Source organism: Triticum aestivum, chromosome 1B (genome assembly GCF_018294505.1).
Source record: "Triticum aestivum cultivar Chinese Spring chromosome 1B, IWGSC CS RefSeq v2.1, whole genome shotgun sequence".
In the NCBI taxonomy this organism is placed as follows: Eukaryota; Viridiplantae; Streptophyta; class Magnoliopsida; order Poales; family Poaceae; genus Triticum; species Triticum aestivum.
In genome coordinates, this window is record NC_057795.1 from 587222338 (window position 1) to 587241473 (window position 19136).

General features: G+C 43.8%; 1 protein-coding gene across 1 annotated transcript; it reads left to right on the forward strand.

Annotated features, from left to right (window-relative positions):
* The first annotated feature begins 14357 nt into the window (after nt 1-14357).
* Nucleotides 14358-15967, forward strand: LOC123096260 (F-box protein At5g07610). The gene is made up of 2 exons (XM_044517945.1): nt 14358-15176; nt 15285-15967. The coding sequence occupies exons 1-2, from the start codon at nt 14449-14451 to the stop codon at nt 15880-15882; spliced, it is 1326 nt and encodes a 441-aa protein (XP_044373880.1). The 5' UTR covers nt 14358-14448; the 3' UTR covers nt 15883-15967.
* Nucleotides 15968-19136: the final 3169 nt, after the last annotated feature.

A 19136-nucleotide genomic window follows, 5' to 3' on the forward strand; every position in this document is an offset into this window, starting at 1 on the left:
CCCGTGTCATCATTGCCTGCCCCGTCGGCGTCCTCAACATCGTCATCCTCATCTTCAATTATCCATCGAGTATAGCCATCCATGAAACCAGTCATGAGCAGGTGCACTTCGACACGACCATCGTCATGGGGGTCGATCCAAACTATTCCTTTGCATTTTCGACACAGACATAAAACCTCTGTCCGGTTATTTTCTTTCATGTCCTGCACCGCCGACCGCAACCACCTGTCCATCATCGTTCCACTGACCATCGTCAACTCTACACGGTAATAATAAACAAATTGATTATAAAAATGCGTGCATGCATCAAAGTCATACAAAAATTTGGCATGACCTTCCCTAAAAATAGGACATATGTAGATCTAGAGTTTGCCCGGAATTCACCGAAACGGAAATAATCGACATTTTGGCAAAACATAGGCAACTCAAAAGCACAATTTGGCGTCAACTCATGCCACACACACAATTTCCATCATATCTCCCAATTATCATATCACACACACATAAACATATTTCCATTTTGCAAAAGCATGAAATTTTAATCACCTCTATCTCTCGATCGAGCACATGGTGGAGATGATGATGTAGGGAGATCAAAAGTGCACAAAGCTCTTCTTGACAAAGATAGATCTAGTTAGGGGGCAAATAGGTCACTTAACTAAATGCTACATCTACCTAGCTAGCTAATTTGGGAGGAGACAACTTCAACTAGTGGAGGGGGAAGGAAAAAGAGAAAGGAGATGCATTAATGGAGGTGGTGTAGTTAGCTAGGAGTAATGAAGAGAGAGAAAGGTAGGTATGAGAGGGAGAGTAATGGCGGAGAAGTATTGAGGAATAAGAAGAGTGAGAGAGGGAGGTAGGGGAAAGGGAAGAGAGGAGATGGGGGAGGGGAGGACGGGTGGGGAAAGGTGGTGGGCTGGTGCGGCTTAGCAGTAGCGCGGGAGGTAAAACGCGCTGCTGATAAGAAAGTAGCAGCAGTGCGCTTTCAACACAAGCGCTACTGCTAAATAGGACCAACAGTGTGCCCAATTTGAAAATTAGAAGCAGTGACCTCAGAAAAAGCGCGCTGCTACTACAACTTTAGCAGTAGCGCGGGTCGCGACAAAGCGCTGCTGCTAAATGTAGGTTGGTGGACACTGTCGGTCGATATTTGTAGCAGCGCGGGTTGCTCCAAGCGCGCTACTGCTAACGCCGTGTCAGTAGCGAGTATTCCATGCACGCGCTACTGATAATTAGCAGTACCGCCTCTTTTTGAGCCGCGCTTCTGCTAATATTCTGTGTATAAGGTTTGCCCTAGTAGTGATATATCAATGATAAAACAAACCAGATTACGAGCAAGTGGACCGTGAGATATACCTGGACTCCCTTTGGGGATTTCTATGGTTTCAGCAGAGGGGATTGTAGCTTCATGTATAACCAGGCCACTCGACGGTTGTGGGTCAGATGCAATGGCATCTAAAATATTATTCAAATTAGTAAAAACCAATATCAGAGGCATTTAAACCTTGCTAATGTGTTATACCTGGAATCCCTTTGGGGAGTTCAATGGTTGAGGGAGATGGTATTGTTGCTTCACAAATAAACAGGACGCTCGATGGTTGTGGGGCACATCCCATGGCTTGCGAAAAGGATTTTTCAAATTAGTAGAAACCAATCTTGAAATCAATTTACTAAAAAACAATATGGTTCAAATTCCATATACCTGGACCCTCGCTCGGGAGTATATCAACATTGGTGATATCACCAAGAGGGCATCGGAGGTTATCTGTTGCCTCCATTTGTCGCTGTTGGTGTTGCTTATAAAGATTCACCCTTTCCCACCGAGAACCACACGGGGTCAAGTCATTCGAGGACATCACTATCACGGACAACTATCATTGGAAACACAGATCAACAAGTACCGTCTACTATATTTAACATACTCTAACCTACAATATCTCAAACCCATTAACATCAACTATTTGGAAAGCCCATGACTCAGCACTAAGGAAGCGCCAGAGATTAAACACTCACTATTTGTGATAACTAAACATATATATGCAAAAATGTTGGATTTATTTGGAAAGGTTAAATATATTGTTTGGAAAGGATGCCATCGGTTAATATTTGTTTGGCCATTGTGGGGTTTATTTGGGGATTGTCTCCGTTAATAAAAAAATAAAAAACGACGGAAGTGGGATGGGGTCGAGGGGTGGCCTCTCGTTCGATGGGAGGGGGAGGATACGAGCGAACGAAACGACGTACCTCTTCGCTAGGTCAGTGCCCTCCACCCAAATTGCAGCGACCTCCGATGATAGAGGTCTATTGTACTTCCGCTGATCTAGTCTCTGGTCCGTGTTGAGGTCTATGGTGTAATCATTGAGGTTGTCCCTGTGGGCACCCAAACTCCTAAACTGCTAGGAGTATGGGTTTTCCTTGAGTATGTCCACTAACTTTCTGACGACATTCTGATCTAATTGCTTGGTGGCAGGCTGGCGATGGGTTAGGCCTGGGTCATCGTTGTAGAAGTACAACTTTAGATGCTCTGGACGGGATGTTGTCCCGAAGGAATGAACATTGTGGTAGATGGTGTCGTGTGCTACGTCTTGAGCTTGTGTTGGTTTTCCTTGAAGAGGAAAGGGTGATGCAGCAATAGTAGCGTAAGTATTTCCCTCAGTTTTTGAGAACCAAGGTATCAATCCAGTAGGAGGCTCCTCAAAAGTCCCATGCACCTACACAAACAAACAAAGGAATCGCAACAAACGCAATAAAGGGGTTGTCAATCCCTTCACGGCCACTTGCAAAAGTGAGATCTGGTAGAGATAGTATGATAAGATAAATATATTTTTGGTATTTTATAATATAGATGCAAAAATTAAAGATGCAAATAAAAGTAGATTGAAAGCTTATGTGATAAAAGATAGGCCCGGGGGCCATAGGTTTCACTAGTGGCTTCTCTCAAGATAGCATAAGTATTACGGTGGGTGAACAAATTACTGTCGAGCAATTGATAGAAAAGCGAATAATTATGAGATTATCTAGGCATGATCATGTATATAGGCATCACGTCCACAACAAGTAGACCGACTCCTGCCTGCATCTACTACTATTACTCCACACATCGACCGACTCCTGCTTGCATCTAGAGTATTAAGTTCATAAAGAACAGAGTAACGCATTAAGCAAGATGACATGATGTAGAGGGATAGACTCAAGCAACATGATATAAACCCCATCTTTTTATCCTCGATGGCAACAATACAGTACGTGCCTTGCAACCCTTTCTATCACTGGGTAAGGAAACCGCAAGATTCAACCCAAAGCTAAGCACTTCTCCCATGGCAAGAAAGATCAATCTAGTAGGCCAAACCAAACTGATTATTCAAAGATACTTGCAAAGATAACTCAATCGTACATAAAAGAATTCAGAGGAGATTCAAATATTTCTCATAGATAAACTTCGTCATAAACCCACAATTCATTGGATCTTGACAAACACACCGCAAAAAGAGTTTACATCGAATAGATATCCACAAGAGAGGGGGAGAACATTGTATTGAGATCCAAAAAGAGAGAAGAAGTCATCTAGCTAATAACTATGGACCCGAAGGTCTGTGGTAAACTACTCACAACTCATCGGAGGGGCTATGGTGTTGATGTAGAAGCCCTCCATGGTCGATTCCCCCTCCGGCGGAGCGCCGGCGTAGGCTCCAAGATGGGATCTCGCGGATACAGAAGGTTACGGCGGTGGAAATTGTGTTTCGTTGGCTCCCTGGATGTTTTCGGGGTACATAGGCTTATATAGGAGGAAGAAGTACGATGGTGGCCGCCCGAGGGGCCCATGAGACAGGGGGGCACACCCTGTAGGGGTGGGCGTGCCCTCCCCTCTCGTGGCGGCCTTGGCTGCTTCTTGACTTGCACTCCAAGTCCTCTGGATCACGTTCGTTCCAAAAATCACGCTCCCGAAGGTTTCATTCCGTTTGGACTCCGTTTGATATTCCTTTTCTTCAAAATACTGAAATAAGCAAAAAGCAGCAATACGGGCTGGGCCTCTGGTTAGTAGGTTAGTCCCAAAAATGATATAAATGTGTAAAAATAAATCCCATAAACATCCAAAAGGGGTAATATAATAGCATGGAACAATCAAAAATTATAGATACGTTGGAGACGTATCATCGTGCGCCCGGAAGGTGTACACCCCAGACTTCATGTTTGTGTAGCTTTCATCCAGGCTGACGCTGAGCGTTGTGAAGGAGAAGTGGCCGTTGAAGAAGCGTATGTTCTCTCGAAAATGCCTAGAGTCCGCATCCTGGCTAGACCAAAGCCTCATTAGCTCCGGGATGGGCTCCGATTGCTTCAGCTCGATCTGCCCATTGCGACAGCAGAATCCCGGGGCCTCGGACACAAACTTCTTGGCCTTGCAGTGGTTCCAGTTTGTGGTGTGCTTGAGGATGTGTGTACTATCGGGGAGGTTTGAGTACACATAGTCCAAGGGATCATGGTCGACATAGGTATTTTGACTTGAGTCTTCCAATTCGTCGTGCTCCATGTCATCAGCAACCGAGCTTGCAAACAATGTTTCTAATTAATGTGATACTCCCAACGTGTGGATCTTGCTCAAGCTGGTGTACATACCTTCACCAGCAAACAGGTAATACTCATCGTCGAAGAGGTTGTCATGGTTGGCATTATCATTCATGAGACCACTAAGGTAAGCGTCCATGTCGTCTGCGCGGGTGCCGAATCAATAAATGAGGGTTAAGTGTCAAGGGACGCAAGGAGAGTAAGGATGGGAGTGTTACCTTCACTCCTGATCGTGTACTCCGGTGCGCTAGATGAGGTTGAGGCACCGTGTGCTTCAAGTACGGTTGGTTGTCCCGTTGAGCTCATTTTCGGTATGAAGATGGTCCTGGCGGTTGGGGTCTTCACCCTACTTGCAAAGCTTGCATTACGACGATTTAGCAGAGCCTTCCTCTCACCACATGGCACCTGCGTACATGATTTTCTCTTGCCAATTTTCTCCTGACGCTTCTTCGTCGCCAAACCTCCCTTGCAAGCTCGCTCTCTCGTCCTAAGCTGAGCTCTCGACTCATGCCTCTCCTCGTTAGCTGCACTATCCGCTATTGTTAGCGGATCACTGGTTTGTTGGTTGACACTTTTTAGGTGATCATCGTTTTTGATGAGGTGGCGATCTACAGCACCGTCACCAAATGTTCTACTTAGGTATGCACGTGCAACATTTTTGAATTATCATAAATAACCGTTGAATGATTACAAAATGAAAGCTGATTGCGGATGGGATAACTACCATCGGTTTCGTTGTTGCGAATGTATGTGGGGGACGACGTGATGGTAGGAGCATAATCTATTAGTTCACCATGGGATTGTTGCGCAGGATCCAACATGACGATATTATCGTCCATCGTACTGCAACTGTAGGCGGCTGCACCGATACGGAGCAAGTAAATATTTGTTTAATGCATACGAACAAAAGATGTGGAGTACACATGCAAGAAATACTGTAAGTTTTGAAGGTGTGAACGCATGTGCTTGCCACAGCTGAGGTTGCTAAATCAGGACGAGGCATCGCAATGGATTCAACACACGGGGTGTTCCGCATAGCTTTCTCCTATTGTCGACGCTGAGCACTCATCTCCCCTTTCTGCTCTGGTGTCAAGCTATCTCGATGTTTCTGATCTGTCTCACGTCTTTGCGTGTTTATCTGTTCCTTCTTCTCCTTGTAAGTGGCTCGCCTCTTTGCATTTATAATATCTCTTTGTTGTTGTGATAAGACATGACCAGTGTTTGTGTCATCTTGTGTCTTCTTCTGATAAGCTGCTCGCCTCTGTGCATTTATATTTTCTCTTTGGTCTCTTGTGTCCTTGTTTCATCTTCTGGTAAGATTCCCGTGCTACGTCTTGAGCTTGCATTGGTTTTCCTCGAAGAGGAGAGGGTGATGCAGCAAAGTGTAGCGTAAGTATTTCCCTCAGTTTTGAGAACCAAGGTATCAATCCAGTAGGAGGCTCCTCAAAAGTCCCACACACCTACACAAACAAACTGAGAACTCGCAACCAACGCAATAAAGGGGTTGTCAATCCCTTCACGGCCACTTGCGAAAGTGAGATCTAATAAAGATAGTATGATAAGATAAATATATTTTTGGTATTTTATAAGATAGATGCAAAAAGTAAAGATGCAAATAAAAGTAGATGGAAAGCAAATATGATAAGAGATAGACCCGGGGGGCATAGGTTTCACTAGAGGCTTCTCTCAAGATAGCATAAGTATTACGGTGGGTGAACAAATTACCGTCGAGCAATTGATAGAAAAGCGCATAGTTATGAGATTATCTAGGCATGATCATGTATATAGGCATCACGTCCATAAAAAGTAGACCGACTCCTGCCTGCATCTACTACTATTACTCCACACATCGACCGACTCCTGCCTGCATCTAGAGTATTAAGTTCATAAGAGTAGAGTAACACATTAAGCAAGATGACATGATGTAGAGGGATAAACACATGCAATATGATATAAACCCCATCTTGTTATCCTCGATGGCAACAATACAATACGTGTCTTGCAACCCTTTCTGTCACTTGGTAAGAACACCGCAAGTTTGGACCCAAAGCTAATCACTTCTCCCATGGCAAGAAAGACCAATCTAGTAGGCCAAACCAAACTGATAATTCGAAGAGACTTGCAAAGATAACTAAATCATACATAAAAGAATTCAGAGAAGATTCAAATATTATTCATAGATAAACTAGATCATAAACCCACAATTCATCGGATCTCGACAAACACACTGCAAAAAGAGATTACATCGAATAGATCTCCACAAGAGAGGGGGAGAACATTGTATTGAGATCCAAAAAGAGAGAAGAAGCCATCTAGCTAATAACTATGGACCCGTAGGTCTGTGGTAAACTACTCACAACTCATCGGAGGGGCGAGGATGTTGATGTAGAGGCCCTCCGTGGTTGCTTCCCCCTCCGGCAGGGTGCCGGCAAGGGCTCCAAGATGGGATCTCGCGGATACAGAAGGTTACGGCAGTGGAAATTGTGTTTCGTGGTGCCCCTGGATGTTTTCGGGGTACGTAGGTATATATAGGAGGAAGAAGTACGTCGGTGGCTGCCCGAGGGGCCCACAAGACAGGGGGCGCGCCCTACAGGGGGGCGCCCTCCTATCTCGTGGGGCCCTCGGAGCTTTCTTGACTTGCTCTCCAGGCTCTCCGGGTCAGATTTGTTCCAAAAATAACGCTCCCGAAGGTTTCATTCCGTTTGGACTCCGTTTGATATTCCTTTTCTTCGAAATACTGAAATAGGCAAAAAAACAGCAATATGGGCTGGGCCTCCGGTTAGTAGGTTAGTCCCCAAAATAATATAAATGTGTAAAATAAAGCCCACAAACATCCAAAAGAGGTAATATAATAGCATGGAACAATCAAAAATTATAGATACGTTAGAGACGTATCAAGCATCCCCAAGCTTAATTCCTGCTCGTCCTCGAGTAGGTAAATGATAAAAAAGAAATTTTTGATGTCGAATGCTACCTAGCATAATTCATAGTGTAATTTTCTTTATTGTGGCATGAATGTTCAGATCCAAATGAATACAAAATAAAAGTTCATATTGACATAAGAAATAATAATACTTCAAGCGTACTAATCAAAGTAATCATGTCTTCTCAAAATAACATGGCTAAAGAAAGTTATCCCTACAAAATCATACAGTCTGGCTATGCTCTATCTTCATCACACAAAGTATTTAATCATGCACAACCCCGATGACAAGCCAAGAAATTGTTTCCTACTTTAATAATCTCAAACTTTTTCAACTTTCACGCAATACATGAGCGTGAGCCATGGACATAGCACTATATGTGGAATAGAATGGTGGTTGTGGAGAAGACAAAAAGGAGAAGATAGTCTCACATCAACTAGGCGTATCAACGGGCTATGGAGATGCCCATTAATAGATATCAATGTTAGTGAGTAGGGATTGCCATGCAACGGATGCACTAGAGCTATAAATATATGAAAGCTCAATAAAAGAAACTAAGTGGGGTGCATCCAACTTGCTTGCTCACGAAGACCTAGGGCATTTTTTAGGAAGCCCATCATTGGAATATACAAGCCAAGTTCTATAATGAAAAATTCCCACTAGTATATGAAAGTGACAACATATGAGATACTCTATCATGAAGATCATGGTGCTATTTTGAAGCACAAGTGTGGAAAAGGAGATAGTAGCATTGTCCCTTCTCTCTTTTTCTCCCATTTTTTTTCTCCTTTTTTTCTTTTTTTGGCCTTCTTTTTTTCTTTTTGGCCTTTTTCTTTTTTTTCTCTTTTTTTCTTTTTTTTTCTTTTTGTAAAGTCCGAAGTCTCATCCCGACTTGTGGGGGAATCATAGTCTTCATCATCCTCTCCTCATTAGGACAATGCTCTAATAATGAAGATCATCACACTTTTATGGATTTACAACTCAAAGCTAGAACAAGATATGACTCTATATGAATGCGTCCGGCGGTGTACCGGGATATGCAATGAATCAAGAGCGACATGTATGAAAATTATGAAGGTGGCCTTGCCACAAATACAATGTCAACTACATGATCATGCAAAAAGCAATATGACAAAAGTAATGTGTGTCATATAAACGGAACGGTGGAAAGTTGCATGGCAATATATCTCGGAATGGCTATGGAAATGCCATAATAGGTAGGTATGGTGGCTGTTTTGAGGAAGGTAAATGGTGGGTGTATGGTACCGCCGAAAGTTCCGCGGTACAAGAGAGGCTAGCAATGGTGTAAGGATGAAAGAGTGCGTATAATCCATGGACTCAACATTAATCAAAAGAACTCATATACTTGTTGCAAAAATTTAGAAGTCATCAAAAACCAAAGTACTACGCGCATGCTCCTAGGGGGATAGATTGGTAGGAAAAGACCATCGCTCGTCCCCGACCGCCACTCATAAGGAAGACAATCAATAAATAAATTTGTGCTCCAACTTCATCACAAAGCGGTTCACCATACGTGCATGCTACGGGAATCACAAGCTTCAACACAAGTATTCTTTAAATTCATAATCACCCAACTAGCATGACTTTAATATCACTACCTCCATATCTCAAAACAATTATCAAGCATCAAATTGATCATAGCATCCAATTCACTTCTATGATAGTTTTTATTATACCCAACTTGGATGCTCATCATTCTAGGACCAACTTTATGATCATAGCAAATACCATGCTGTTCTAAAAGACTCTCAAAATAATATAAGTGAAGCATGAGAGACTAGCAATTTCTTCAAAATTAAGACACCACCGTGCTCTAAAAGATATAAGTGAAGCACTAGAGCAAAAACTACCAAGCTCAAAAGATATAAGTGAAGCACATAGAGTATTCTAGCAAATTCTAATCAAATAGGCTTCTCCCAAAAGGTGTGTACAACAAGGATGATTGTGTTAAACTAAAAAAGCAAAGACTAATATAATACACGACGCTCCAAGCAAAACACATATCATGTGGCGAATAAAAATATAGCTCCAAGTAAAGTTACCAATGAACGAAGACGAAAGATGGGATGCCTTCCCGGGGCATCCCCAAGCTTAGGCTTTTGGCTATTCTTGAATATCTTGGGGTGCCATAGGCATCCCCATGCTTAGGCTCTTGCCACCCTTTATTCCATAGTCCATAAAAGCTTTACCCAAAACTTGAAAACTTCAGAACACAAAACTCAACAGGAAATCTTATAAGCTCCGTTAGTGAAAGAAAATCAAAACCACCACATAAGGTACTGCAATGAACTCATTCATTATTTATATTGGTGTTAAACCTACTGTATTGCAACTTCTTTATGGTTTATAAACTAATTTACTAGCCATAGATGCATTGAAATAAGCAAACAACACACGAAAAACAGAATCTGTCAAAAACAGAATAGTCTGTCGATGGCAGCAATACAATACGTGTCTTGCAACCCTTTATGTCACTGGGTAAGAACACCGCAAGATTGAACCCAAAGCTAAGCACTTCTCCCATGGCAAGAAAGACCAATCTAGTAGGCCAAACCAAACTGATAATTCGAAGAGACTTGCAAAGATAAATCAATCATACATAAAAGAATTCAGAGAAGATTCAAATATTATTCATAGATAAACTTGATCATAAACCCACAATTCATCGGATCTCGACAAACACACTGCAATAATAGATTACATCGAATAGATCTCCACAAGAGAGGGGGAGAACATTGTATTGAGATCCAAAAAGAGAGAAGAAGCCATCTAGCTAATAACTATGGACCCGTAGGTCTGTGGTAAACTACTCACAACTCATCGGAGGGGCGAGGATGTTGATGTAGAGGCCCTCTGTGGTTGCTTCCCCCTCCGGCAGGGTGCCGGCAAGGGCTCCAAGATGGGATCTCGCGGATACAGAAGGTTACGGCGGTGGAAATTGTGTTTCGTGGTGCCCCTGGATGTTTTCGGGGTACGTAGGTATATATAGGAGGTAGAAGTACGTCGGTGGCCGCCCAAGGGGCCCATGAGACAGGGGACGCACCCTACAGGGGGGCGCCCTCCTATCTCGTGGGGCCCTCAGAGCTTTCTTGACTTGCACTCCAGGCTCTCCGGGTCAGATTTGTTCCAAAAATAACGCTCCCGAAGGTTTCATTCCGTTTGGACTCCATTTGATATTCATTTTCTTCGAAATACTGAAATAGGCAAAAAAACAGCAATACGGGCTGGGCCTCCGGTTAGTAGGTTAGTCCCGAAAATAATATAAATGTGTAAAATAAAGCCCACAAACATTCAAAAGGGGTAATATAATAGCACGGAACAATCAAAAATCATAGATACGTTGGAGACGTATCAAGCATCCCTAAGCTTAATTCCTGCTCGTCCTCGAGTAGGTAAATGATAAAAAAGAAATTTTTGATGTCGAATGCTACCTAGCATAATTCATAGTGTAATTTTCTTTATTGTGGCATGAATGTTCAGATCCAAATGAATACAAAATAAAAGTTCATATTGACATAAGAAATAATAATACTTCAAGCGTACTAATCAAAGTAATCATGTCTTCTCAAAATAACATGGCTAAAAAAAGTTATCCCTACAAAATCATATAGTCTGGCTATGCTCTATCTTCATTACACAAAGTATTTAATCATGCACAACCCCGATGACAAGCCAAGCAATTGTTTCTTGACATCCCGGGCCCTTGTAGCTGGATCTGTTATTGTACACATATATATACACATTAGCATCCGAACCAGAACATTCAAGATAAATGATCTCACGGTTGACTGGAGCTACAAGTTAATCGTATTTACCGCTACAATCATGCACCATGAGGGCTACAATATATCAATGATAAAACAAACCAGATTACGAGCAAGTGGACTGTGAGATATACCTGGACTCTCTTTGGGGAGTTCTATGGTTTCAGGAGCGAGGATTGTAGCTTCATGTATAACCAGGCTGCTCGACGGTTGTGGGTCAGATGCAATGGCATCTAAAATATTATTCAAATTAGTAAAACCCAATATCAGAGGCATTTAAACCTTGCTGATGAGTTGTACCTGGACTCCCTTTGGGGAGTTCAATGGTTGAGGGAGATGGTATTGTTGCTTCATGAATAAACAGGACGCTCGATGGTTGTGGGGCACATCCCATGGCTTGCGAAAAGGATTTTTCAAATTAGTAGAAACCAATCTTGAAATCAATTTACTAAAAAACAAATATTGTTCAAATTCCATATACCTGGACCCTTGCTCGGGAGTATATCAACATATGTGATATCACCAAGAGGGCGTCGGAGGTTATCTGTTGCCTCCATTGTCGCTGTCGGTGTTGCTTATAAAGATTCACCCTTTCCCACCAAGAACCAAATGGGGTCAAGTCATTCGAGGACATCACTGTCACAGACAACTGTCATTGGAAAAATAGATCAACAAGTACCGTCTACTATATTTAACATACTTTAACCTACAATATCTTAGACCCATTAACATCAACTATTTGGAAAGCCCATGACTCGGCCCTAAGGAAGCGCCAGAGATTAAACCCTCACTATTTGTGATAACTAAACATATATATGCAACAAATGTTGGATTTATTCCTTCCTGCTTTTAAATAGTTTTTAGTTTTGCTGATTTTCCTCTGGTACTAAAGTGATTGATTTCGTAGAATGCACTCATCAGGTTATAAAACATGCAGAAAACCGATCACATGCTCACCAATACTCCAGCGAGGCACCACTACCTGGGTTCCTAGTTCATTGAAGAGACAAACATCAAAGTCTGGAGGAAATTTTAGAAATGATGAAGTCGACGTCCAGCAAGAAGCTCAAGGAGTTTTAATGGGCCACATTAAAATCTGTGAGCTAATCGGAACATGGCAGTAACCTTTTCATCACCTTGCATACTATTTGAGGAAAGAGTTCTTAGAAAACAGTTGAGAACTACTGTATATCTCCATATGGCATTGTAGAACTAAAAAGGTTATTTACTAAAAAATGATTTACATAATTTGAGAACCACTGTAACTACAAAGTGATTTACGCCCTCTCTCTGCCATCTATAAAAACTGTGACAATGGAAGCTTGCATTTGATTTATTGGTTCCTGCTTTTAAATAGTATGTAGTAACAGTTGAGAAATTCCGTATAAAAATTGTAGAACAAAACCGGAGCACCTAAAAAGTGATTTACACCCTCTCTCTGCCACCTATAAAAATTGTGACAATGGAAGCGAGACCTGGAAGATTGGTTTGCCATCGGAGCAGGAGGTTATTTGTTGCCTCCATTTGCCTGTATAAAAACTGTGACAATGGAAGCTTGCATTTGATTTATTGCTTCCTGCTTTCAAAGAGTTCTTAGTAACAGTTGAGAACTTCCGTATATCTTCATATGGCATTGTAGAACAAAACCGGTGCTTTACTAAAAAGTGATTTACACCGTCTCTCTGCCACCTATAAAAATTGTGACAATGGAAAGTTGCATTTCTCCATATCAAGAACGGGAGTATATATTCTAATCGCAGAGATTTACCTCTTTTACAGCGATTCTAATACCATTTTCTTCCTTAAATCTAACAGCTTGATGCCTCGCTCGTACATAAGAAGGCCATGTGCGCATCGTTGGAGCTATAACGAACAGTTGGAGCTACTACATAAGAACAGTTGCGGCACTCACGAACGAAGGTAAAGTTGCAAATTGTGAAGCGTGCACAGCTTACTGCCATGTGGTTTAAACTCGGTCGAACAACAGTAGGTGCTAACCTGTTGCTCGCAGCCGCGGCGGCACCGATGCCTCCTGCTCCGATGGCAAACTTTGAAAGAAACAGGCCTCGCCCAGCCGCTCCAATGGCAAACTGGTAGGATTCCAAGCCGAGACCTGGAAGCATGGAGAAACAGGCCTCGCCCGTCCCGCTTAGAAACGTTTTGAAAATTGGTTTGTTGTTGTATATGGAAGGCGTGAGATGGACAGACTATGATTGGTCGCTTTATTTTTGGGCATTGGAGGTGTAAGATGGAAAGAACGAAAAGATTGATTGGCGTTGTATATCTGTTTTCGATTGTGATGCGATTTGATTCCTGTTGTGTATGGAAAGTATTCTTTGGAAAGGATAATATTGTTTGGAAAGGATGCCATCGGTTAATATTTGATTCCTGTTGTGTATGGAAAGTATTGTTTGGAAAGGTTAAATATATTGTTTGGAAAGGATGCCATCGGTTAATATTATTCGGCCATTATGGGGTTTATTTGGGGATTGTCTCGGTTAATAAAGAAAATAAAGAAAAAACGGTGAAAGTGGGATGGGGTCGAGGGGTAGCCTCTCATTCGATGGGAGGGGAGGGTATGAGCGAACGAGACGACGTACATACTGAGACATTAGGAATAGAGATAGTTTCTAACTTCTCTTTCTTTATTTTACACTAGGTAGTACTATAACACCATGACATTTCTTCTCTATGTTCTATGTTAGAGGATCCGCTTTTGGGGAACGAGGAACGCAAGTGACTACTGGTAGACGAGAACAACAAGGGGATTGGGATGAATCGGCACAAAAGGTGTGCCTGTGTGTCGTTTTCTGAAAAAAAAAAACTAATTATAGCGCCTCTCTATCGATCCCATCGAACGGCCCACCCACAGCCGCTCGAGAGCGCCTAATCGCGCGCGCTCTATGCAGCGTTTGGGGGTCTCGCAAACCAGAGAGTTGATGATCCGCTGGCTGACAGCACGTACGAGTCCATTGCTAAAACAAATCGGAACTTGAAACTGGAACGAACTCTAACCCACTACCCACCCACCATTGGCCCTGGGTGGAGTCCATTGCTATATTATCTTCCCTTGTTGGTAGCCGAGGTAGAAGCAAAGCATCAGACTATCGAGACCCCTACCTACCTGCCTGCCTGTTCCTTTGCACCGCGCGCGCACCGCGCAGTCGCCAGACATCATGGATCCGGCGGGTCTGCTACCTGGCGACGTGCTCGCGGACGTCATCCGGCGCCTGATGCCGCGCAGCCTCGCCGCCTGCCGCTCCGTCTGCAAGGCGTGGTGTGCCGTCGTCGACGCCCACGGCCTGCTGCGCAAGGACCTCCTGCCGATCTCCCTGGCCGGCATCTTCGTCGTCTACCGCTTCGTTGACGGCTATCGCCTTCCCCCGGCGTTCCTCTCGCGCCCCTCTGTCGCGGGCAAGATCCAAGGTAACCTTGGCTACCTCGACGACGTCCACGATGACTGGTCCCACATTATGGGTCACTGCAACGGCCTCCTCCTCTGGGGAGGCGTGGCCAATCCGGCCACGCGGCAGTGGGCTAGTCTACCGCGTCACCCTGATCGGACCCCGACCAAAGGCTTCATCAAACGCGACTTCCTCGCGTACGATCCTATGCTCTCGCCACACTTTGAGGTGTTATTCATGCAGTGTGTTCGCCGCCGGTCCGAGAACGACGCCGCATTGGACCCCGCGAACCCAAACTCAGAGTGGCCTCCGTCGCCCTATACCATGAGCGCATTCTCGTCAAAGACATGGCAGTGGGAGGAGAGATCTTTTACCAGGGAAGGGATGGCTCCACGGTCGATCGACCCTAACCTACTACTACTCATGAAACACGTGTTCTCTCATGATTCTGTGTATTGGCGGGGACGTCTCTATGTGTTCAACATATTTTTTATTATCAGGTATGTTTTGTTTCCCTATTTTTACTTAGAAAAGGTCACCCAATACCATGCATGGTGACTAGCTAGCTAACGTTGTGCAGTAAATAACGAATTTATTTATTTTTGCAGATTGGATTTAGAGGATAATAAGTACCGAGTAATTGAACTCCCCCCGATTAATGAAGCACGCGGAGATATTCATTTGGGAAAATCGGAGAAGGGCGTTTACTATGTATTCGCTGGTGGTTGGTGCAAACTTCAGATTTGGTTTCTCAATGAATCAATTGATCACACCGAATGGATGTTGAAGCATGAGATTGGCCTCAAGCCGTTGCTAGACAAATTTCCTTGGGAACACAGTCATGGCTCTTGGTTCGTGCAAGGTTTGAGGGATAACAATGATGAAACACTTGACAGAGAGAAACTGGAATGGGATTCAGACAACGATGATGCCACTACTGCTCCTGCCACTGAAGTTAGTGTTCAGAAAAAGTTCCATAAATGCATTTCGAGGATACTTGGATTTCATCCTTACAAGGAGATTATCTTTTTGCACATATCGGACACAAGAGTAGTGGCCTACCATCTTAAGAACTCCAAGGTTGAGGATTTGGGGTGTTTACCCGTAGATGGTGATGATTGGATAAAATCGTCTTGTGTATACACGCCTTGCTGGATAGAGAGCTGCTTGAGAGCAAATAGCACAGAAGCCAATAGTGAGCTCTAGAATGTATTGACGTTGGACTCCTTTTATTTAAGCTCAATTTAGGTTGGACTCCTTGACTTTCATATGCAAGCATATTTAAAGATAATCTTTATTCCTAGAGCGGAGCTTTACAGGCCGGAAGCGAGTGGCGTGGCACAATTGGAGGTGGCCCATCCAGCGGATTGGGTCTCTGCAGAAGCCGACTCGATGACCTCTGGAGAGGCACCGAAAACATTGATCCCCCAGCCAAGCATCGATCCTTGATGTTTCTTAACATCACTATTCTCATTGCTCGTTGACACCCCTACTATTTTGTTAACAGTATACATCACGACCAATGTTGTATGGCTACTTGGGTTTGGAAATACAGTGTTTGGTGTTGGCAATTTTGCTGTTGAATTCTACAATGATTCTATTGTAGTTGGCTTGTTGCAATAAACAAAATGGCACTATCTGGAAGCAAAGTTTCATATTGTTGAAAATAAAATTCCTTTTTTGTTGGAGCCAAACGCGTGTCAGGGATAAAAAATTCAACGAAATTTCAGTGAAATTTCTGAAATTTTGCATATTTCAGTGGGTCCAAAATATTTTTAACCCCGAAATTTTGATGCAGATTCAAACAGATTTTAAAATAAATTTAAATTATTTAAGAATTCAATGAAGTTAGGCTCAATTTGATATCTAAAAATCTGAAATAATTTCTGAAATATGCGAAATTTTGGAAATTTCGCATATTTGGATGGGGTCCAAAATCATTTTGTTTCCGAAATTAAAAACCTTGCATGTGATCCCTAGAGTGAATTTGTTTTATGGAAACAAACAATAGTACATTGAAGTAATATTGTGATGCTCATGACATGCAGTTTATTGGACACTTTTTTGGTTAGGTTAAAGCAAATTTTAATCAGCGTGGAAGCAAAATAACCCAGACGATGGAAACATATTGATCTGCGTAGTAATGCAAACGACACACTAAAACAAATAAATTTTCAGATCTAATCAAAGCTGTACGATGTCCGGTGCTTGTCGCAACATGTCTGGGCTCCTCGATGCGAAGTGATGGGGATTCGGAAAGCTCACATCCCGGCAAAGATAAAAAACGTTGGCAAGTGGCCAAGAACCGAATTCCAAGTGAAGACCAAGTGCTCAATCGACATGGCCTGGGTGATGGCAAATGTGTTTGGCGTGGTGAAGATGAAGATAGCGAGTTAGCGATCATATATTGTTTCGTGTATTGTCACAAGATTAGCGTGGAGTGCCATTGGGCCTCGGGTTGGTTGTGGAACCCTGCTGGGTTTGCTTAGTTACATGGGTCGGGTTTGCAACATTGGCTTGTTCGTAATAAAGCAAGCGCTTATCCTGGCTGACCTTATTTATAAAATTGTGGTGCTTTTGCAGCTCTTCCTAGTCCTCGTTCGTGCACGTAACAACCGGCGGCGCACGGATGTGAAGCTACTGTAGGTGGGCCATTCCATGTCGCGAGACGCTCGCCATGAGTCGTGCGTGATTTTACTGCATACATTATGGAGTGGCGCGCCTTGGTGGAGGGCAGCTGGATGGCACACTCTATTTGCTCTAGAGTAGTTTAGTTACTACTACTTCCTTGTTCAAAATTATTTGTCACAAAAATAGATGTATCTATAACTATTAAGTAAGAGACCGCATTCACATGACCTCGTGTGTCTCTGTCCGTACGAACGCACGAGCATAGAACGGAATGGAACAAAAGCACCACTGGCCAAATAACTGAGTAAATTGTACTTCCTCGTTCTACAATCTAGTGCATATTGATATTTGAAAAAGTCAAACTTTATTAATTTTGATCAAGTTTACAGAGAAAAACATATACATCTAAAATACAAAATACATAGAAAAATTATTAAAATCAACTGACTGATTTTATCACGGGCGTAAACCGCGCGCTACGCTTGACACGTGCCCCTGGCCCATCCACCGCCTTCCCCTCCAGCGACCTTATCTCTTCGATCGCGTGTGTCTCCCTCCGCATGATTTTTCCTTCCCCATCTTTGTTCGTCCCCACGCGAGAGAGGAGCTCCCACATGGCAAGGCCCACCACCTCCACGATGCTGCTGCAACCAGTGAAGAGTGACAACATGCACCACCAGCTGCATCTCCACCGCACGGATGAAGCCCCGCATGCCACCGCCATGGTGCTGCACTGCAACCACGCGGGGGCGACGCTTGGCGCACTGCTGCGACGCAGGCGGGAGGGCAGCCGCTCATTTGGTGCTTCCGGCGATGTCGTAAGGCGACAGGCCGCGGGTGCTGCGTTGGAGCGCCGTGTGCCGGTGTCGCGGCTGCATTGAAGCATGGGCAGGAGCTGTGACGGGTCTCCGGCGCTGCGTTGGAGCACAACGCGCCGGTGTCGCGGCTGCATTGCAACCTCGTCGGTGCTACTATGCAGCACTCCCGACACACACGACAAGAGGCACGGGTGCGGCGATGAAGCTCGTCGGCGCTGCGAGGCAGCACTCCTAAGGCTGCAAGACGGCGTCACTGTGACGGCTGCAACGATGCTATGTGACGGTGAGGATGTTGCAGGGGCCAGTGGCGATGCTGTGTGGTCGACTGCAATGGAGCACGCAAGGGAGGCTGGAGCATCGGTGCTGCAACGCAGCTCGTCTCTGATGCAAGAGGAAGCCGGAGGTGACCGCAGCTCGCGCACCTGCTCTGCAATGCAGCACACAAGGGACGTGGGGCGCGACGACTAAAGAGAGCACCTAGTGCTACGATGGCAACTTCGACTCTTTCTTTTTTGATGTTGTTGGTGTTGCGATGCGGCGAGGCTGTGACGACTCCCGGTGTTGCTGCGTGGCGGCTGGGAGTTAGCGGGTGAGAGGTGCGTGTTGTTACATCGTTGCTGCTAGAGGAGAACGAAAGGGGGAGATGCGACGAGGGGACTACGATTCGATGTCGTGTTGATTGGATCCGAGGGGCTAGTGAGCAAAGGATCCTACGGCTAGCGAGCCGACTGATTTCTTAGAGAAATTAATCGGCTGATTTGTAGCAGCCGCCAAATACATATCTTTAGATACATCACAAGACGTACTTTCATATTGCATATATTTGGTATTATAGATATAAATAGTTTTCTCTATAAAGTTGGTCAAAGTTTTTTAATTTTGACTTTTGAAAAAATCTATATGCACTACATTATGGAACGGAGGGAATAGTATAAAACTACCACAACTAGGCTAGGGTTCCAAAAACTACCTCTTTAAAAATTACAATAACTACCAGTTTTGAGGTTGGTT